At 44.4% G+C, this 22,585-nt stretch overlaps 1 protein-coding gene across 4 annotated transcripts in view; it reads right to left on the bottom strand.

The window, feature by feature from the left end:
* The window catches only part of Sdk1 (sidekick cell adhesion molecule 1), a 551,006-nt gene that overhangs the window by 119,362 nt on the left and 409,059 nt on the right, over positions 1-22,585 (bottom strand). For 3 of the 4 annotated variants that reach the window (XM_010642816.2, XM_033764800.1, XM_010642820.2), the window contains one exon: positions 1,207-1,316. In XM_010642816.2, the coding sequence (XP_010641118.1) occupies positions 1,207-1,316 (110 nt within the window). Of the gene's footprint in view, positions 1-1,206; positions 1,317-4,783; positions 4,974-22,585 lie in introns of those variants that run through there. The other variant, XM_010642821.3, reaches the window with a different exon arrangement.

The following is a 22,585-nucleotide window of genomic DNA, read 5'->3' as shown; positions in this document are numbered from 1 at the left end:
AAAATCCAGAGCCTTTTTAATGCCCCAGGGAATCCCACATCCACTCTCTGTTGGTTCCAGAGGAGCATCAATGGCCAGAAACCTCCCCTGAAACCCCCAACTTCCAGTAAATCAGACCTCTCTGTTTATTTATCCACAAGGTGAGGTGGGGGTGGGTGCTCTTCAAGGTGTGTGTTAATGCTTTTTCTATTCTGTCTTTGTTCTATGTATATCTATAGTTATTTGAATTGAATTTATATACAATAAAAATCTCAAGTATTGACACATATTTATTACAGAGGTTCCTTAAATTTATAGGAATTTAAGATAGGGACAGTGATCTCTAATCATAGTTTCTGATCTTTGGAATAATTATAGAGCTTTGGCTAATTTCACATGGCAAATCTTGAATCCCAGCAGCTCATTTTAAACTAATGTTTTTCTCTGAAAATGAGTGTAATATGTCTGATTTGTCTGCTCTTAAGCTTAGAAAAGATGTTAAACTGAATACATGCTAAAACGTGCCTCTTATTAGGTTTTTTAAACTGTAACTTTGATATTGTACTGAGAAAATGTGCTTCATGAGGTATAATTTCACCTTTTACTCCCTGAATTAGTAATTCTTATTCTTTCATTCCCTGATCTCATGAAATGTATCCATCCTGGCAGAACAATGACATTATCAAACTCAACATCTGGTGATAACTGGAAATTTCATCTTTTTCAATGTTCTTACGGGAAGTTATAACATCACTAACAGCTCATGATCACTTTATCCTTTGTTAAGGCCAAGGATTTACTGCTTGGATAAGTTTCAGGATCAAGAAGCAAAAGGTTAAATGGCATGTTAAGTGCTTGATTGGTAAGACTAGCAATGCCTGGGTCCAGACAGAGGCAGGCAGAAGGATATTCCTAGGACATATGCTTTGTTTGCACACAGCATGTTAATAGCCCCAAGAGGTTGGACAGTTCAGTAGGAGAAACGCCACATCTCCGCAGCCTGCTTGGTTCTGGTTATCATGCTGAATACAATCGAGAGCCCTTTCTATGGGGTACTCTGCAGTCTAGTACCGGTGGAAATAACGTGGTCAAACTTAACTAGGTGTCTTGCCTGTTTCTTAAGTTTTTGGTTTACTATTTATTGATTGCTACTTGGGAACTTCTAGTTTACACACAAAACTGGGTTTGTTCTTGCCAACAGAAGCCACCTGCTCAAGATGCTCTCACCTGTAGTGGGTGTAGGGCGTGAGATTTGGGATTTCCAGAGTCTGGGCATCAGGCTCATTCTCTTCCTCGTAGAGGCAGACCCACTCCTCCTCATCGCCGATGGCGCCAACCTGTGGAGAAGGAGCCTGAGTCTGGCTGGACGTACTTTGGGGACTGAGGCTGCCCTGGTGTATGCGCCAGGGTGTGGTAGTGGGCTGGGTTCTCATATACCCTCTGTGCCTTCTTCTAAGGCACCGGCTCTTACTCTTCTCACCACCAACTCTGGGGGGGTTTTAATTCAAAGCTCAGTCAAGACTGGGCTATACAAGGGTGGGACCTGAGAGCATCTCTGTGGCTCACAGACCACTGGCTTATCCTTTGTCCCATTTGACAGGTAAGGACTCTGAGAGGTCCAGAGAGATTCAGCCAGATCCCACATGGAGCAGTGACAAAGCCATGGGCACAGGAACCTTTACTCGGGCTCTGTTTCCACCACAGGGACTTATTCTCTCCCCACATCTGCCTCATATACTCTCCCCCAAGTTCATCTGCAGGACTTCCTGCTGGCTGTGGATAAGGAAGGTTTCATACAGAGGACAAAGCTTCTGCCCTGGGAGCTATGCTTGGTGGCCCTCTGTGCCTGTATGCAGAGCTGACCCAAGAAGAGCAATCTCCTCTGTCCCAGGCTGCCATACAAGCCCCCTGGGGTACCCTCTGTGTACCCTCTCCCAAACCTTGGGACTTGCCAAATGTCTTTTGCTGGTTTTGTTCCTTTTATTCCCTTCTGTGACCGCCATGCCCTGTCTACCTGCTCAAAAGACATTTTCACTTCCTGTGACCCCTGACCCCAGCCTTGCCTCTCATTCTGCCTCATAATTTCCTGTTACTGAAACCCACCTGCCTGATGTGGCTTCTCCTTCTGCTCACACCAACATGACCACACCCCTGGCTCCAGTATGCTGATGCCACCTGGCTAGTCCCACCCAGAGAGCCCAAGGGAGACACCATGGCCTAAAGCCAGCTGGAAGGCCCTGATCATTCCTCTACTTGGATCATGTCCCTGCTGCAGGAACACTCCAGGCCATGTGAGACTGTATGGTACTGTGGGACACAGGGCCTACACACAGAGTATATGGGGCCAAACAAGCTGAGGTTAAGCTGGGATCAGCCAGGGCTCTCACATTTGACCCTTCGTAAGTGACTTCAATGACAGAACAGGAGTCAATCTCACTAAGTCTGCAGGCAGCCAAGTCATAGTGGGAGGCCTGAGAAGTCAGGATGACCTTGGCAAACTGCAGAGCTGGGGAGGGGACAGTAGGTGGCTGCTTCCTGAAGAATATAGAAAGCAAAGTGTAAAGCTCTAAATACTTTAAACTAAAATGAGGAAAGTAGATGGCTCCTCAATGAACTAAATTAAAACTCAATGAACTAGAGTCCCATAGAACCCTGTTTTTCCACATCTAGTATAAACCCAGAAGAACTAAAAACAGGGTCATGGGCAAACTCCTGTATGCAAAGGTCCATAGCCAAAAGATGGACGCAGCCAAATGTCCACTTTTACAGACACACGCATAGTCTACACAACCAGCCACAGAGAAGAACAGCTCATGGACACAGGCCATCATGTAGATGGACCTCAAAACATTCTGAGTGAAAGAAGCCAGAGCCAGAAGTCTATGTGTGTGCTATACATTTCTCTTTAGGAGATATGCAGAGGGTCTCTTCCATAGAGATAGGATGCAGGGCTGTGGCTGCCAGGGGCTGGGAGAGGAAAAGTGAGGAGCAGCTATCAGGTACTGAACCTCTTTTGAGGGTGACAACACTGTTTTAGTACTGTTTAGAGGTGGTGGATGTACTAATTTATGAATTGCACTCTTTAAAATGGTGGATTTTATATTACGTGAATTTCATCTCAGTTTAAAAAAAACATTAAAATAAAATGTGAAATGTTGGCTGAAAATAGTGGAGAAAGATCTGGAGGTCAAAGTAGGTAAGAAGCAGCTGCAGATTCTTGAGAAGCAAGGCAGCTGAACTGGACCTCGGGGTGAAGATGCCACAGTCTGAGCGGCTGGAGGCAGAGGAGAGAATGCCCTTGTGCTGCTGCCAGCTTCTTCTCAGCACCATGCCCGCATCCTGGTCTCTGCAGTGGGGATCGCTCCTGTGCTTTTTAGTTCCTAGCTTCTCTGCACTTGAGTAAGGGGGGAGTGGATGTCAGGCAAATTGAATTTATGCCCCAAGCCTCCAAGGTCTGACTGTGGACACTTGTCTACCTCTGCAGAGCAACTTCTTTTCTTGGCCACCTGTCACCCTCCGGCCCACTTTTCTGACTCCCCCGCTGGAGGAAGTCTGGGATCCTGGGTGTTGGGGCTCTTTCAGTCTGTCTGTCTGGCTTGCTGGCCCTGGACACATTCACAGGGGTCAGGCTTCCAAGACCCTGTGGACGCTGTGGCACCCCGTGACTGTGGTGTGCTCTTGGCCACCTGTGCTGTTGCAGGGTCAGCAGTGGTCATCTGGCTTCATGAGCCACATGACCGTTTCTCCCACATGACCATGAGGAACAAAGAGGACTGGCAAAACTGGGATGCTGCCCAGGGGAACAAGGGAGGTAGCCCTGGGCTCTGGATGCGCAGGAGAGCAGGGAAGAGTGCCTGACACAATGTTAGCAAAGATCTTGGGAAATGACAGCTATGCTGCTGGGCTGAGGGGCCATGGGACCTTGAATCTCCATCCTCCTTGGATCAGAGAGTCTTCCGAGGCTCCACTGTCACTGTCCCATCGTAGGTCCCTAACCTGCCACTGGGGAATGAATGTGTGGTATCTGCATTTTCTATTTTGCTGTGTATGTTCCACAATTCAGATCTAGAACCAAAGCAATTAGGACAACAGAGAAGTTCAGTAGCTTAGCCCAAGGTCAGACATCCCTGTCCTTCCCATCCTGCTGGCCTCCCTTCTGTAAGACATCAGTCTGAATGGGGGCCAGGTTACTGGGCAGCTCAGGTGGGTCCACCTGCCTCTGCCTGGCTCTGCCTGCTGCTTCCCCTGCAATCCTGGTATAGCATCATTTGAAGGCATCACATGGTCACAAACACTTGTCCCCTTGCCTCTCCAACATGTCTGCCCCTCCGACCCTTCTTAAAGTACCAGCAGGCATCTTTTAGAAGTCTCTGTGAACAGAAGCCTCCTTTCCCTCACTCTCCCTACAGCTTCCAGGATGTGGCATCCTGATCCATGTTCTCAGGCCATCTGACGATTTCCTTACAGTGCCGAAGATACCCATCAAAGCAGGCATTTAAACTGTGATGCATACCCACACAAGGTGTGTGATCAGTGAGGGAGAATAGTATGAGTCAATGCGGAGTCAGAAGAAGAAAGAATGCCTAAATACCGGAAAGTTAGAAATAAAACTGGTTACAAAAGTGACAGAACTGTGACCTTTGGCTTAGCAATTTTCAATCTTCAAAAAGATAGCTTCTAACATCACAGACTGCAGGCTAATCAAACAGTAAACCTCATATAGTTATATTTCTTTTTCTCTTCTCTCTCTCTTCTTTTTTTAGATAGTGTCTCACTATGAAGGCCATGCTGACCTTCAACTCACCATGTAACTCAGGCTGGCTTCCAGCTTGTAGTAATCTTCCTGACTCAGCCTCCTGAAGATCAGAGGTCTGCACCACCAGGACTGGCCACAGCTATATTTCTCAAGGTAGAAAACCCACAGGAACCTTCTCAAACAAGGTTTGACTCCAACAGCCAGCAAACTCTGGCCCATGGGCCAAATATGTCCAGTTTCTTTTTTTCTTGTTGTTAATAAAGTTTTATTGGAACACAGGTATGCCTGCTGAGCTGCAAAAGTTGCAGTGAGACCATCTGCTTGGAAAGCCAAAAGGACTACAGTGAAAACACCAGTCTGCTTAAGTGTGCCTGTCAAAAGTACAAGGTGAGCTACTGCTTTATATCCTCTCCACCCTGTAGGCTTTTTCTGCTGTGTCAACTGAAGCAGGGGCAAGGTCCTACTCATTACAGTATCTCTGGCATCTCCCCCAAAGTCCAGCCTAGACTTAATGCTCAGTCCTATTTGTTTAACAGATGAACAAATGCACAAGTGAATATGTGAGTGACTCCAAAATCAATATTAAAAATGGGTTGCTAAGCATGCAGTTCCACAACCAAGTTATTACCCAAAACATAACTTTGCTACTAGACCTCTGGGGAAGAAGCCTACATTCCAATAATAGAAGATTTACATATTTATGTAAGGAGGCCACATTCTCTAATCCTTACTGGTCTCTTCTGGATCACTGGTTAGACTTCAAGACCATGATCATGGAGTGTCCTGAAGTAAATGTCTGCTCACTAACAACATGCTGCACATAGACAGACAGAACTCTTCAAAGATAAAACAAATTGAAGCTCCCCTGGGGAGGCTGGGATTTTTGAAAGGCTCTACCCTCCTTCTTTTAAAGCTAACAAAACAGCACTTTACAATACTTATTACAAAAGCAGAAATGCCACACATTTCAAATGCCACTCAACAGGGGGCAAGTCCTTCAACCCCATTAAGGAACACGTGGTCCCTCCACTAAAGCCACAGGAGACCTGCCACCATACTGTGTCCCCCCAGGAGGACCATTGGCTCTGCTGCTGCCTCCCGGGTCTATCCTATATTTGGCACCTGGCTGGACCCCTTCAGACATATGCATTCATTTAATAACTAAGGGTCCCAGATCTCTCTTCTATCAGACTTGACTTGAAAGCACTGGGAAAGCCACTTGGTTCAGCTGGGACTCTGGGAAGTCTCAAGGGGATGTGCTGACCTGGGAAGAATCTCAGATGCTCCTACGAGGAGGCTCTGTGGCTGCTCGTCACCCCAGAGGCCAGAAGTTTGATGGCTACACAGAGGACAATCATTAACCTCAGGGAAAGGAGAGATACCCCTGCATACTGTTCATAGAAACCCAAAAAGCACTGCATCCCGCTCAGCCAGAACCCTGCATTGACAGTATCCTGCACAGCCAGCAATGTCTACAGACACACAGAACTTCTCCTGAGTGGCAACCCCCTGTGCCATAGCCAACCGGAAGTTTCCCTTGCTGGAGGGTTCAAGGAAGGTGTGTAGAGTGGGGTAGGGGACAGATGGTTCTGCACCCTTCTAGCAAAAACACAGCCCAACCAGGGAGGCCAGTTCCAGGGAGGTATTTTGGGAGGCTGCAGGACAATGAGTTAAGGTGCTTCTCCTTGACCCACCTATCTTAGCTGGTGAGGAGGTTGCTGCTCTGAGGAAAAGCTTTGAACTGGATTCCTCTTGCTCTTCCCTGCCACCTGCTATCTTTCCAGGTGGTTTTGTTGTTTTTATTATTTAATATCTTATCTATCTTTGGATGCAGAAATGTGAAATGGCTCCTAGATTTGCTACCATGTTCTTTCCATTCTAACCTCTGCCTGTTCCTACTTTGCTGACCCCAACACCCTCACATGACATTGTCTTTGCCCTCCTCCTTCACTCAAGGTGATAACCATTTCCTCATGGCCTTACATGTCCCTCCACAAAGGAGACTGCAAGGCTCCTTTCAGCAAGAGACCTCTTGGCCTCTTGTGTGGACTAGATGGTCTAGCTCAGCAAATTAAAAGGGAATGTGATTGTTCTTGCTACCACAGGACAAACTGAAGGGTCAGAATCACCCTGGCTACTGCTGTCACTACAGGCTCTAGCACCTCAGCCTCACTGGTGAGTAGGCCTCTGGTGTCCCTCCTATGTACCAGCTCAGAGGACTCCTCCCTTGCCATCCACTTACACGGGACAGCTTAACTGGTGTCCCTGAAGATGAATCTCAGAGTGTCCTGGGTCTATGTTCACAGCCAGAAAGTGCAATGGGCTAAGGATCCCTGTCTGTGTAGACATCTTTGAGTCCCCCTCTAACTGAGTCTGCTTCTTGACTCCCAAGGTCCTGCTGCACTGTCCTGGCCCATGCTGCCCAAGGTCTATACCACTGAACCCTGGCTGTGTCTCAATCAGCTCAGGCTGCCATAAGAAACCCCACTGACAGCAGGAGCTCCAGCCTGAGATCAGATGTCATGCTGGTCAGGTTTTGCTGAGAGTCCTCTTTGCGTTGCACATGGCTGGATTCTTTGCAGCCACACATGGTAGAAGAGGGTGTGCACTCCTGGGTCCTTTCTGTACAGACACTCATCTCATTTGTGAGGCTCTACTTTTGAGACCACCATCACCTTCCAAGGTTCCACACCTAATGTCATCCCCACAGGGCAGGCTTCCACATTGGAATTTGGGGAACACAAACATTTAGTCTGTAACACCTGCCCTTGGGAAACCTATTCACCATTTTCCAAATATGTCCCCATGAAATGACCTCTGTTCCCCCCAGTGGCTCCTTCGAGTATCTAATGCTTCTCTAGAGCCCAACCTATCAGGAAGATCCTCCCAACAGATACCACTGTGTACCCCAGGACTGCCCTTCTCTGGAAACTGCCAGGGTACTCAAGTTGGGGGTCCTGGCACTGAGCCTAAACTGCCTTTCAAAGCTATGTGTCTTGTGATGTTGACAGAGCAAGAATAAAATCCTCATTTAAAAACAATGGAGGCCTTCAGTTTTCTCTCATTGGTCTGTTTGGAATGCCCCCTTCCGTGAAAATGCCATTTATCCTCAGGGAGCAACTTTGTGACACCTTCCCTGATCGCCTCTCTCTTAGCAAGAACTCCTCATAAGTCTCCTGGTAATAATCATCAGACCCCAGCTCAATCCTCCTCATATTCCACCTCACAAAAGTTGTGACTTCTTAGAGTAAAGAACTATGTAGAAGGTTTTTAACTTGTACTTTAGTATATAACATGTTACCTCAAACAATAAAGATGATCAGTCAGTGCTTAATAAATACTTGCTGGATGAATAGATAAATGAATGAAACAAATATAAAACCTAATGGCCAGAAAAATGAAACATCTAGGCAAATCTAAAAGTCTAACAAGAGAATTAAGATGAAAGGATTAGAGTACAGAGCAGGTCTCAAAAAAGAACAGGAAAATATTACTCTCATAAAATTTAATTTGGTTTGACAGTTGTGATTTATGCATGTACTGACCTCTGTTTCTCAGAAATGACATTTGTAGTAAAATGCTTCCCTCGTTCCTACTTGAGTTGTCACTTATGCTGCAGTATTTTCTTCTCCTGCCTAGTTTTAAGAGTCCCCTAATAGAACCTAAAAAGATCTGATAGACTAATGAACAAAAAGGCCACTTTAATCCATTTATCCTGTACATATTTCCTATGCTGGTTGAGGAATATGAGAGAAAAAGTCATTGTAAGGGTGTTATTATGGACAATCAAGCAAACAATAAACATTTTGAAATATCTAAGTATGTATTTCATTGTCACCTGTCACAATAGTACCTAACTAAATGCTTAGGCAGAGACATTACACCAGAACAGAAGATGAAGCCTGTCTTGGCAAATTTATCCAGATGACCGAATTATTATTGAAGGACCCATTAGAGCCGATGACAGCTTTCCTATGCACTCGTGACAGACTACTCAAAAATAATGTCACTCTTTTTCTTCCTGTTATGAAAAAGGAATTCAACTATGGTCAGAGTTTATTACAATGGCAATGCTGATAGATGCTTATCAAAGGGGCGCTAAGAGTCTTAACATTTGTCCATAGTGAGGAGAGGAGACCTGATTGGTGGGAGAAAGCCCCAACTGCAGATCCTGGAGCAAGAAGACAGAAGTGCTTGGCCTATGCACCCCACGGGAGATGTGACTCACTGGGTCACATTCTACTTTTAGAGGACTCTGGGGAAACAGGTAGATAGCTGAGGAAGTAAAGAATGTGCTTTGAAAGGCAGGGATGTTTCCATCCTCAGTGGTATCTATGCGGCAACGCATTCTCCTGTTCCACAGGTGTTTGCCAGCACTTCCCTTGTAACCATAGGCCCTGTTCTCTGTACTAAGACCTGGACAGGTGATCACTGCTCTCACCAAGCTCATGCCCTGGGAGGACAGACAGTAATGACATAGTAAATAAATACAGGATGTTTCTGTGACAAAATGAGCCATGGGAGAGCCCTTCGGCCCCACTGGGGTGAGTCCCTCACACATAGCCAGGCAAGGGCTGCTGTACTGCCACTTCTGCTGTGAAGGGGAAGTGGGGACAGGCAAATCCCTCTGAAGTGATGCCCCTCAGTAAGGGCTAGGGGAAGGCTGGGAGTCAGGTGCTGCTTGGCAAGCTTCCTTGCCTTCCTGAAGCTATTTTCTGCCGAGAAAAGAAAATAGGATAGCTGACTTCACATTTTTCAAGTAGTAGACTTTCATGGCTTCCTTGGCATATCACAGGTACCATGTTGATTCTGGGTATTCGAGCCCAGGCTGCTTCCTGCCCCATGACTGGGGGAAGATCTTGAACTCTTGGGAACCTAACCCACCTTGGTCCTCTAACCACAGAGGCTAACAGTGATGGCCTTCCATCTCCCCTCTCCCATATTCCCTCTGAGCTCCTGTATGGAGCTGACCTGGCATGGGCCTTGGGCCCAGACACCAGGGTAGATCTGCCTTGGTGGTACCTTGATCTCCCAGGTGCTTTCTAGGGCTCACCCTCTGTTGGCTGCCCAGGCTGTCCTCCAGACAAACTCTGTCCTTTGAGGCCAAACATTTGCCTTGGCTTTATTATTTTTATTACTATGAGCTTTCCTTCAGTAAGTGCCCATCATGAGCCAGTCCGAGGCCCATACTTTAAGTGCATCCTTAGTCACCCGATGATGTGATAGAGAAACCGAGGCGTGGTGTTTCCCTATTCGTCCCAGCATGGCTGCTGACTCCCTGGTCCCTGTTACTTGCTCCCATTGACAATCAGCTCTAAAGACACTCCAACCCCGTAATAACCATTTGCCCAAAGAATGCCCCCTTCATAAAGTACCCACTGGGCTCTAACAGTTATTCTATCCCCCCATTCTGGGGCTTGCCAGTGGCTATGCAGATCCAAGCTGGACTGGTTCCATCCTACAAACAGCCAGGCCCAGATAAGATGGACACCCTGGGGGACAGAAGGCAAAGCCTCCATCTAAGGAACCAAGAGCATTTCAGAGCATTGACAATGCTCGATTTGCTACTTGTAACACTTCTACTGACTCTTAAAGAGAAACAAAATCACTGACAATGCAGATACTTCTTAATACACTCATTCTAAGTTGAAAATAACTCAAGTGGAAAACACATTTAATACACTTGACCTCTCATACGTCACTCTTAGACTCATCCACCTTAACCATGCTTGGAACACTTCTAGTAGCCTCCAGTTGGGCAGACCTATCTAATAAAGCCTACTATATAATAAGGCGTCAAATCTCTCATGTACACACACAGATGTAGACAACGACACACTCTCTAAAAAACAATGGCAATATGGTACCCTGAAGAGAATAGCTTTCCCACCATCATGAAGCCAAAGAATCAGAAGGTGAGTGACCCTAAGTTGGGGTCTGTGAGTATGTTCACTCTAGAGCAATATCCCAGGACAGCTTATCTATTTTCTCCTTTTGGAGGGTAAGTTTTCTTGTAGGAGCTCCCTCTGAGGCAGGGCTTCTGCCATGAGGCCTTGGCTCCTGGTTTCTTCTGTGGTTCTTTTTCTCCTTCTACTGAGGCAGGTTCTTTGCTTGTCTCTAGGGCCTCAGAGTCTGGCTGAGTCTTGGAGCCCAGCAAGTGCTCAGCCTGTGGAGGCTACATACAGGCATGGGATAGAAACAAGTCCAGCTAGAGGGAGTAGAGGCTCGGAGTGCCCACCTGGGGTTCCTGGGAAGCACACTTGGCTTTGGCCCCTGGCAATGTTGATAGACAGGTCGCTCTGGGTCATCTGGGCATCAGATGTCTGAGACAACGTTTTCCTAGGATTCACTCTGAGTGGAAACTGATTTCAAGAGGCTTTGGATAAAGGGCATGCTAGGGAAACGGAAAGCCCCATACATCCTGTTAGACATCCTTGCAGGTGAGAGTAGTAGCCAACAGCAAAATGTCACAGTGCCTAAAGACTTCTATTATGTCCTTGGCACCTCGCACATGCATGGAGACAGACTGTGTTACCCTGTGCCCTAACTTCACCCAGGAATGTGTCACCCCTTAGGGGATCACCACCAACATGCCAGGACACCCTGTCATCTGTAAGTATGTTGCCTGGGGATGCCTGGGCATGCAGCACTCCAGCCCCACTGCTCCTTAATTAACCAGAGACAGGCACTGAGCAGACATAAGCTTTATTAGCCCATAATACTCTCTAAAAGAGTTCTTTTTAAGAAAAGGTCTACTGTTATGCACAAATAAGCACTAAGGGGTTTTACCCCCACTCTATTTTCCATTTTGGTAATGGAAATTGGTTCATCTATACCAAAGTGTTAGTATTACCATCTTCATTACTGAAAACCCTGCCCAGAGCAGCCTGTGGAGGAGACTGAATGTTGCTCTGGCTATCAGAATGGAGTGGATGGCTGAGTGGAAGGGCTCTCAGAGGTGGTGAGCAGACGGAGAGAGGTGACACAATATGCCACACTTGTGTTCCCTACTCTGCGCTTTGATGTAAAGGTCTGGGAAGAGAAGCTGTGTTCATCTGCAGGCAAAGGTTACTAAGTGTAGTGGACCCTGGTGTTACGACTGGTCTGACATACCAACAACTTGGGTTATGACTGGAATTTTAGTTTTAACTTACAAACAAAATCTTGAGTTATGACCCAAATGCCGGCCGCTTATGCTTCTAGATGGTCTTAGATATGGATTTAAGCCTTAAAGAGTTCTGGAAGGAACATGACAGCAATCATTCCTGTGTGGGGTTAATTAGAAATCCTGGGCCAATGTCTCTATAAAGACCCTGACATCTGCCTATATATAGGAGAGAGACTTTGAAAGCTGTATAGAGGGGCCTGAGTCTTCAAATGACTAATTTGAATTAAAGCAGCACTTGGGAACAAACTTGAGTTCATAAATCAAGGGTCCACTTAAGCAAAGCATTACCAAACCAGAAAGATCTATAAAATCTACTCTTTGTAAACCCACATCTGAACATCACCTTCTTACAGGTCCTTTCAGTGGCTCCTTGACACGTGGAAAAACATGGTAGAATCTAAGCAAATGGAACTACAAAGACACAGTGATAGAAAAGTGGGTGAAAGAGAAGCTGGGCTGTGGCTCTCCTGCCACTGGGTGGAGCCCTTGCTCCTGGGGCCTGCTCCTCCATTGCTGTCTGGGTGCGGTCACACAGCCTGGATGGAATTGGGCTCAACAATTCCTTCACGGGCCCTCTGTGCCACTGCTGCAGCAGCTCTCTCCTCAGTGACCCCCAGCAACCTCATTAACCTCTGTACAAAGTCACCCCTACCCCTGGCTTTGTATCCTACAGATTCAGGCTCTTTTGGTTGACTGGCCTGAGATGGTTTATAATCACATACTAAATTATCCCAAGATGTCATGACCTGATGTGGACAACATCAGTATGAATGTCCATTTTTTGCCAAACCACCTTTCCTTTCTCATTCCTACTCCAAGGGTATGACTCTGAATGACAGAACAGCCTTTCTTTGGGGCAGAGATGCTTCACTGCTAGGCCCATGTTGCTCAGGGCTGAGCCATATTCTGCAGACTCTGGCAGATGCTGCCATGCTCCATCTCACAATCTCCTCACATAATCATGGCCCTGGCCAAGAAAGAACACATCCACAGTGCCATGTCATTTTCTGCATGCATATTCCTTCAAGGAACTTCCTCTAGGAGTCCTCTGCCATGGCCCATGGATCCTAACTCACGCCCAAGGAAAGACACCAGGGACAAGTTCCTCAAGGACATGAAGCAATGTACAAAGCACAGGATTTGGACACTGATAGAAGAGGCCTCAAATCCCTGCTCTGCTCCTTCCCAACTGTGTGGCTTTAGTCTGGCTCAGATTCCTCTGTTGTAAGGTAGATCTAATAACACTTTAGCAGGGTGCTAAGCATTAAAACAGGGCATCTGAACCTCTTCCTGGGTCACTTTCTCTGAGAGACCTTGCAATGTCCGAGGACAGTGAGGGCTCTGTCCCAGCCCTTCTCCATCACACATGCAGGAGCTGGGCACTGGGCCTCCTGCCTCTTCTCTAGAGAATCTCTGCAGTGTGCTTCTGTAGGCAGCCTCTAGGAGTGCACATAAAACCTGGCATTCCTAAAGCCCAAACAGCAGGGACCTTGAAGCCATCACTACCAAGATGAAGCCTTCTGGGACATCTTTTGGAATCAGTAGTTTTCTGTACTTTCTTTGTTGCTGAAACAAAATACCCAACACCCACAAGTTAAGAGAGGAAAGGTTTATTTGGCTTACAGTGTGTAGAGGTTTCAGTCCATAATTGGTTGGCTTCAAGGAAGAGTGACATCACAGAGGAGAAACAGTTCATGGTGCATACAAGGTAGCAAATGCAATAAGCAACCTTAATGGTATCTTTCTGCCCCTTTTATCTCATCCAGGCTACTTAGGGCAGGTAGCACTCACACTCTTAATCTGAATGCCCTTGAGCCTAGCATTGCACCATGAATCAATACCAGTATCACACACTATAGATCCAGCCACATCCGAAAAAGCCCTGCTATGAGGCTTTGGGGAACATCTAAACATAAATCATAACATTCTGCACTTGGCCCTTCAAACACTCCTGCATATCCCTTTATGCAAAAGAGCATTTAGTCCATCTCCAAGAGTTGCCAAAGTCCTAACAGTTTCAGCATTGCTGAAAATTCCAGGTCCAAAGTCTCCTCCGAGATTTAAGGCAAAGTCTTAGCTGGAAGCCCATATATAAATGAAAAAAAAATTAAACACTTCCAACATTCATTGGCACAAGCTAGCCATTTCCATTCCAAAGCTTACAAATAAGGGATACAAAGGAATGGGACCTAAGCAAGTCCAAAATCCATCAGGGCAAACATTAAATCCCACAGTTTCACCTCCAGCATCCCAGGCAATCTGTGGCAAGTTGTTAGTGCCAAAGGGCTTGGGTGGCTCTGCCCCTGTGAGATACTGGTAGTTGTAGCTTCCAAGGCTTCTCTCGGGGGCTGGCTCTGTTTCCTCCTTGCAGTTTTTCTCAGATGATCTATAGTCCTGGTTTCTCTAAGCTTTTGGTCTCCACTGCACCTTTGGCTTCACACTCACAGCTTCACACACTGCCCTCTAAGGAGCACACCGTCTGGCCTCCCTGGCCTTCTTCTGAAATCAGGTTGCAAACCTTCCTGATCCCACAACTCTTGCATTCCACATGCATCTAAAACCAGTACCACATGGGTGATGCCAAGGTCTGCCACCAGGTGGAGCAGTAGCCAGGCTTCCTACTCTCTTGGCTGTAGGGGTCCAATGTCTGTGAACTGAATCCTGGGAAAACAACTTCCTAGGCCACCACCATTCTGGAATATCATACTCTGGGGCTCTTTTCTCAAAGCAAAGGCTTTCACTTTTGTAATTTTGAGGCTGCAAAGGGTGGAGACCTACTGCTTCTTGTGATGCCCTCAGGCCAATTTTCTGTTCTGTTCCTTCTTAGCAATCAAGATCTCCTCTGCTCTACCTTTGCAGTCCACAACTTTACTGGAGCTTCTTTTCTGGCCAAAAAAAATGTTTTAAATCATCCCTCTGGGCTCTTTGCTCTTGATTCTCAACATAAATCTGGCTAAAATCTGCCAGCAGTAGCCATGTCACTGCCTCAACATTTGACTGCCTTGAAATTTCTTCTGCAAGATTAATTAGTCCACTGCCCTTAATCTCAGTCTCAGGCAAAATCTCTGGACACAAGTAAAATTCAGACAAACTTTCTGCCAAGGTATAACATACTGTCTATAGTCCTTCAGCCAGTGCAGTCCTTCTTCCCAGCAGAAAGCTCCTGAACCTGTTTTTTTTACTGGCAGCATTTCTATCAGCCTTCTTGCCGTCTAAGCACTGACAAGAACCTCCCATCGAGTACAGCCTAAACTGTTCCAGCTCTACTTTTTCAGCCAGCATCTCCAAGCCTTTCTGAACTCTTCCCACAAGCCATTTCCAAAGGCTCTTGAACCCCATGGTCAGGAATAGTCATAGCAATGACCCCACTTCTTTGGTACCAAATTTTCTCTTAGTTACTTTTCTCACTGCTAAGACAAAATGTCTGACACCCAAAGTTAAAGGTGAAAAGGTTTATTTAGCTCAAAATTTATGGAAGTTTCAGCCTATAAACTGACTCCAAGGCAAAGTGATTTGACAGAGGGGCATTGCAGAGGAGAAATAGTTCATGGCAAGCAGAAGACAGAAAAAGCAAGCAAGGGATTACCACAGAACTTTCTATCCCTTATATCTTATGTAGGCTACTTAGTGTGGGTAGCACTCACACCCTTAATCCTAGTGCCCTTGAGCCAGGAATTGCACCATGAATCAATTCTAGCATCACACACTCCAGATTCAGGCACCTCTGAAAAAGCCCTGCCTATGACCACAAGAGGCTTGAGGTGGGTAGCATCTAAACACAAGCTTTGTCTTCTGTGGAAACTCTGCAACCTTCCCCAACTTCTCATTAGTTGTGGTAGTTATCAGTGGAATCAACCCAAATATCTGAAGGAAAATGCCATCTCAATTTGGCACAAAGATCTAGCACAGAAGAGATGTTCCCTGTGTGTGCTCTGCTCTGTCACAAATGCTCAGGCAGACTGAAGGCACCGAGTGATGAGATGTTCACCTCTTCCCCTTCTTCCTGTTGAAGTACTATTTCCTGTGGAGCCCAGAGGTTTGTCTACAATCCTCACTTTGGGGGTTGGAAGTAAGCTTCCTTTTATAGATGCATGTTTACTTGCTAGGAATACTGAAAACACAAAGGGTTCTAGAAATGAGATTTAGTGGCAAAAATTCTCTTTTGGTTTTGGAGTTTCAACTATGTGTACCAGAATTTATAGATGTGTAGAGTTAATTTCAAGTATTTTATTTATTTTTTTGTTTGGGTTTTTTTTTTTTTTTTTTTGAGAGACAGGGTCTCATTGTGTAGTTGAGACTGACCTGGAACTCACTATGTAGCCCAGGCTGGTCTTGAACTCACAGTGATCTGCCTGCCTCAGCTTCCTGAGTGTTGAGATTATAGGTGTGTGCCACCACGCCTGGCCCAATTTCAAATATTTTAAAAAGAATGCTGCAAAGGGACTTCCAGCTCTGTCAATATGGCAGGCTAAGTAGCCAAACAAATTACTTACTCCAAAGGCCAAAGTGGTAGGCAGGGTACAGCGGACACCGTCTTATATGTAGCCACACACTGAAAATAATAAGCTGAGGATTCAGGTCCAAACTCAGGTGGGCGTGGAGCTGCAGCTGCTTTGAGAGAGGAGGATCCCTCTTAGCAACCCAGGAAGTGGGGTATGGAGCTGTGGACAGGCCACAGGCCGTTGTCTGAGGAGATGAGACAGAGGCTCTAGATTCCTGCACATTTTCCAAATAAAACTGAGATCAAGAGAAGGCCTGAGGCCCACGGAAATGAGGAGCTGCAAAACCCACAGTCAGTCAGAGGCCTGAGATTGGGAAGGAGCCAGGGAGGAAAAGACACTTATTTCCAAAGCCGCTCCCTTGGTGCATGGTGCTTATAGACAGAAAATGTAAAAATTATGATAAAATATCTGACAGGTTATGGAAATTAATATGACAAAATAATTGAGGACAGGCACAAAAATAAATGCACAAATGTAATTAGAGTATAATTAAAAGAGTGATTTGAAAGAATGAGTACAGAATAAACCACTATTTATATAAAAAAGGCAGACATACAGTAATAGATCTTTATAAAATAATAGTCACTGAAATTCAAAACTCAATGGTAGACTAAAAGGCAAATTAAATATAGGCCAACAGAAAGTTGATTTACTAGAAGCTGGACCTAAGGAAGTTACATTGAAAGTGGTGCAAAGAGATAACTAGATGAAAAAGACGAAGCAGATGCTGAGATATGGACAGAAGGACAAGAGCTTTCTTGTATCTAGTAAGAGTTCCAGAGGAAAGAACAGAGAGGAGAAGCTACATCCAAACAAATCATGTCCAAGTTTTCCAGAGCACAGGAATTCTCAGATTCAAAGTGTTGAGTGTCACACCTCCCTGACCAGTGCAAGGTTCTGAGTTTGATCCCTGGCATTGAAAAAACAAAAACAAAAACAAAAACAACCCAAAAAATTGTTGAACAAGTCCTGAACAGGTCTTAAAAAGAACTCTATACCCGACATACAGTAAAAATCCAGAACACAAAAAACCAAGAGCTCTTAAGACACCCTCTCATCTTTATGCTAACTCAGGTAAGAAAAAAAGAAAAAAGAAAGAAAAACAGTGATGACAAAAGATGAGAGTGGAAAGGGAAATGGGCTTTCATATAAAACCAAAGCACGCCTCTATACACCAAAGCACTCATTAGCTGAAAAGGCAGGGGTCGTAGCTTCAGAGAAACTTGACAAACACTATCTGAATCAAGTGAGCGACATTAATGGGAACAAGCACAAAGAATCAACAATAGGGATCTCATCTTATTTGTTTGTTTGTTTGTTTATTTATTTATTTATATGTACCAGGGATCGAACTCAGGTCCTTGAGCTAAATCCCTGGCCAGATCTCATCTTTTTAAAAAGCTTCTGCAGTGCCAGAGAAATCACAAGCAGAGATAAGAGTCAACCCACAATGTGGGAAAAAAAACTTTACCAGCTGTTCCTCAGACAAAGGTCTACTATCTAGAATATATAGAGAACTCAAAAAAATCATACCCCCCAAATATAAAACCCAATTCAAAAATGGGCACCTGAAATGAACAGACATTTCTTAGACAAAGAAGTAAAAGCAGCAAAGTATCATAGGAAAAATGTTCAACATCACTGGCCATTCAAGAGATGCTGATGAAAACAACACTGAGATTCCATCTCATCCCAGTAAGAATGGCTGCTTTCAAGAAATTAACCATTACAAATGCTGGCAGAATGGTGAGGAGAAAGGAACCCTTCTCCATTGTTGGTGGGAGTGCAGACTGGTGCCTCCACTGTGGAAATCAATATGGAGATACCTCAAACAACTAGGATTAGTCCCATTTGACCCAGCTATTCCTCTGTTGGGTATCTTCCCAAAAGAATTAAAAGAATCGCCAGGCATGGTGGCTCACACCTGTAATTCCAGCACTTGAGAGGCTGAGGCAGGAGGATCGCTGTGAGTTTGAGACCAGCCTGGACTACAGAGTGAGTTCCAGGTCAGTCTCAACTACATAGTGAGACCCTGTCTCAAAAAAGCAAAAAAAAAAGAATTAAAAGAATCATAGCGCAACAATATATGCACACCCATGTTCATAGCAGCACAGTTTATAATAGGTAAAATTTGGAAACAGCACAATTGCCCATCAACTGGAGACTAGACAAAGAAGATGTAGTTTTTTAAAAAAATAAAATAAAATGAAGTACTATTCAGCCATAAAGAAGGAGAAGCTAGAGAGATTTATAGCTAAGTGGATGCACATTGAGGCCATGCTCTTAAGTGAAATTAGTAAGTCACACATGTGTAAATACCAAATAATTTCTTGGGTGCAAAAAATAAGTGTAAATAAGGATCAAAATGTATAATTGATATTGTGTAATAGGAAGAAAAGTCTAAAAGAGTAGAGGAAGTGGGAGGGATAGGGGAAAGGGAAAACAAAAAATACATGAAAAGGAAAAACATGGAAACAATGTCTTTGTAAATAGGGAAAGGTGGAGGGGCTAAAGGGAGGGCTGGGGAATGGGGAAAAATAAGAGACAGATAAGTCACGTAGAGGTATAAGATCCCAATGATGAATGTAACTGTACTGTATACCTAAAATGTACCAATAAATTTAAAAGATTAAAAAATAAATAAAACAGGACCAGCTGTGTGTGTGTGTGTGTGTGTAAGCAGCGGAGGGGGTCTGGGGAAACATTACTAGATATTAAAGCATATTTTAAAGTTTTATAATTATACAATGTATAATTAGTGCATGAATAATCAGGCTAATAGAACAGAATGAAAAGTTCAGAAATAGATCCAGTGCATGTGAGAATTTAATGTTACAAATCAGGAAAAAGGTGGGGGGATAAAGGACATTTTAGTAAGGGGCACTGGGACATTTACATAGCTATTTGCAAAATGATAAAAAAGATTCATACCTCACTCCACATATAAGGACAAGTTCCAAATGGATGGAGTTCTGTGTGCAAAAATGAAATCATAAAAGTGGCAGCAGAAAATTGGGTGAATTTCTTTATAATATGAAAGTGGTAAAAACCTTCCTATCTATGATTCAAAAATCTGAAAGCATGTAAAAAAATTTATAAGTTAGACTTCAATTCTTTTTTTGCATGGCAAGAAGTATGCATATCTCTGACAGGAATACAAAATGTTACCACCTGCAGAAGAAGGTTTGGCAAAGTCCAGAAAATAGACATGTACCATTGCTGCTGAACCAGTGACTGCACTCCTGGGGTCTCAACACAATCACACAAAAGGCTGAAAACCACCCCTCAGCTGAGTAAGGCCATACCCAGGACAATGGTACCTCACACAGCAGAAAGGAATACACATGCAATTAAGATTAGAGCCTTAAAATAGGGAGATTGTTCAAAGTGATCATGAGTCATAAAAGTGGAAGAGACACAGACAGATGGGAAGAAGGAGAGTCAAAGCCCAAAAAAGGCTGTGGCCCACTGTGGCTGGCTCTGAAGGTAAAGAGGGCCCATGGGACATAGATGTGGTGGCTTTTAGTAGCTGGAAGAGTCCTGTTGGCAGGCACTTGGAAACAGGACCTCAGTCCTGCAACCACAAGCAATTGAACTCTGCTAGTATCCTGATGATCTGGGAAGAGCTAAAGCCCTAGAGCCTCCCAAAGGGACTGCCCCTGGACAGTGTGACTAGCCCATGAAACCCCTGCTGAGCTTCTGACCTACAGAACTGTAAGATGATGTGTTTATGCTGTCCGAGTCCCTGACCATTTGGCAGTGACAGTAAATGTATCCCCACCCCACTTACCTATCATGGACGACTGGCACCCCACATCCTGCAGAGACCTACGCATCCCAGGAAGGAATGAGGAAGCTGGGCACACACAGAGGCACAGTGAGCTAAAGGGTGCTTTGTCACATGAGGGGAGTGTTCCGTGTAAGAACGGGAAATGTGGATATATAAATTTGCTTATATTGTCAAAAAAAGGACAGAAAACCTAATATATATGGGTTATCATGGGGAATAAAGGGGAAAAATGGACATAAACATCCTGAATATTAATTTTTTTAGAAATAGTTTTGATTTTGGGGTCATGTAAGTGAGCTACACACTTGAAAAGAAATTTCAAAGCTCTAATAATTTTTTTTTAAAAAAGGAGCCAGCTGCTAAAATTGAAAGCAAAAAAAAACCACAACACCTGAAATAAATATACTTAATTCTGTCTTAAATTGGTGACATAATCACAAGAGAAAAGAATTATGTTAAGTGGCTTTAGAACTCAGTATGTATTCTAAGGACAAATACTTAAATTGCATTTAGTAGTCTTTATTGTTAGTTATGTTATTGAAATGACAATTTTGAAACCCTTAATATAATAATAAGACAAAATAAGTAACTATGTTAGCGTTTCCAAAATACATAATTTTAGTATAAAAGAAATGATATTTAAAATATGAATTTGAGGATAATAATCTTAAATTTCAATTGGAAATGTTTCAAAAAAATCTATTTCCTCTCTGGCTATGGGAAAAATCTAGAAGTAATGACCAGCCAGTAGGAATATGTACCCCAGTGGCCCTCATACCCAGGTCATGGTCTTCAAATAGCACTGGACACTAAATGAAAGCAAGGTCCATGCTGGAGCATGGGCAGGAAGACACAAATAGATCCTAAGACATCCTGCTGTATCAGAAAGCATGGAGGATGTCCTCATGTTAACAGCCCAGAGCAATGTGAAGAGTTTCCCAGACTAAATGGATGAATTTGGGTTCAAAAAGAATACTGATTACTGATACCTGAAACACACTGGACCTATTCAAAACCCATGTTTCATAATAATACTCAGGAGACTAGCAGGAGAAAAGGAAGGGAGGAGGGAGGGAGAGAAGGCAGGCAGGGAGGAAGGCAAGAAGGGAGGGAGGGAGGGATAATTTCTGGGTTGCTGTAGCTGGCCTGGCTTAGCACTAAATTCTAGAGCTTGTGGAGAGCATGGCCAGATGATATGAATGGTATTCTGACCACAGTGGCGCCTTAAGCCACCAGGCCACAGGACTGCTTCGGCTATCCTTAGACTGCTTGTCTGGCTAGAACTGGTGCTAGTATTGGTTTTCATAAGATACCAGGATTATTTTCCTATATTTTCTTCTAAGAGTTTCAAAGTTTGCTTCTATCACTTTGGTTTCCGTTCACTGGGGGTTGATTTTGTGGATTGGATGTGAGGTGAGGAGATACTGTTATTTTTCTTAAGTAGATAATTGTTTCAGTTCCTGGGAGGATCCTACATATATTTCCAGAAACATTTGCTTAATGAAGCTTTTGAAGACGCATATAGGATTTGCTCTCTAACTTATGGCCACTTTCCAGAAGTGCATTGCCTTACAATCCAGTACAAGTATAGTCATGAAAGTCACTGGGATTTTACTTCAAACAATAGCTACTTTGAAACTTCACTACTCTTCCTTTCTCATTATTTGGTTTTTTATGTTTTTCCCCCGCTTTTAGAGGAACATGAAACCAGCAGACTGTGCGTTACTCATTCACAGACCCATAAGACCACCCATTCTTACTGTGGCTCTTGGTGTTGGTGCCACAGTCTTTTCTGTGGTCCACTTTGGGATCCTGTGTGATCACCCCATGCTCCCTACTCACTTTCCCTCTCTATGATGACTTGCTGGCCTCCTACTGTCCCCCAGTCACAACCAACAAGCTCCTTTCTCCCAAGAGAGAACATTTCCCCCTGCGACAGAAACTTTGCCAGGCACTGCTTAGTGCTTCACTCTCCACACCTAGAATAGTGCCGGGAGACAGAACACAGCCTAGAATTGTTGCTAAATGAATGCATATTTTATGAGAGACAAGTTGTATCAAATCATTAGTCCCATTCTTATATTTGGTAGCTAGCTGGAGATAGAATTTCTAAGAAATGCTTTCAAATTCTGGGTTCCTATTTTGAAACACAATTTGAATTTTAATCCTTACTACTACTTTTCCAATAACCTAATAGGAACCTGATACAGCATCTTGTTTTCCACTGTCTTTCTACATCCTGTCCCAGCATTTCATTGACTTATCTACTTCTCTATGTACAACCCCTTCCCCAAGTGCCCCCAGGTCTATACCAGCGGCTGCTGAGTCATTCTGCAAAGTGTCACTTCTTTGTCCCTCAATGACAGTCCTCAACATGCTCTTTGGAAAGT

This window comes from Fukomys damarensis, unplaced genomic scaffold (assembly GCF_012274545.1).
Source record: "Fukomys damarensis isolate Sample0158 unplaced genomic scaffold, DMR_v1.0_HiC HiC_scaffold_17, whole genome shotgun sequence".
Classification (NCBI taxonomy): domain Eukaryota; kingdom Metazoa; phylum Chordata; class Mammalia; order Rodentia; family Bathyergidae; genus Fukomys; species Fukomys damarensis.
This window is presented reverse-complemented; position numbering and strand designations above follow the sequence as displayed.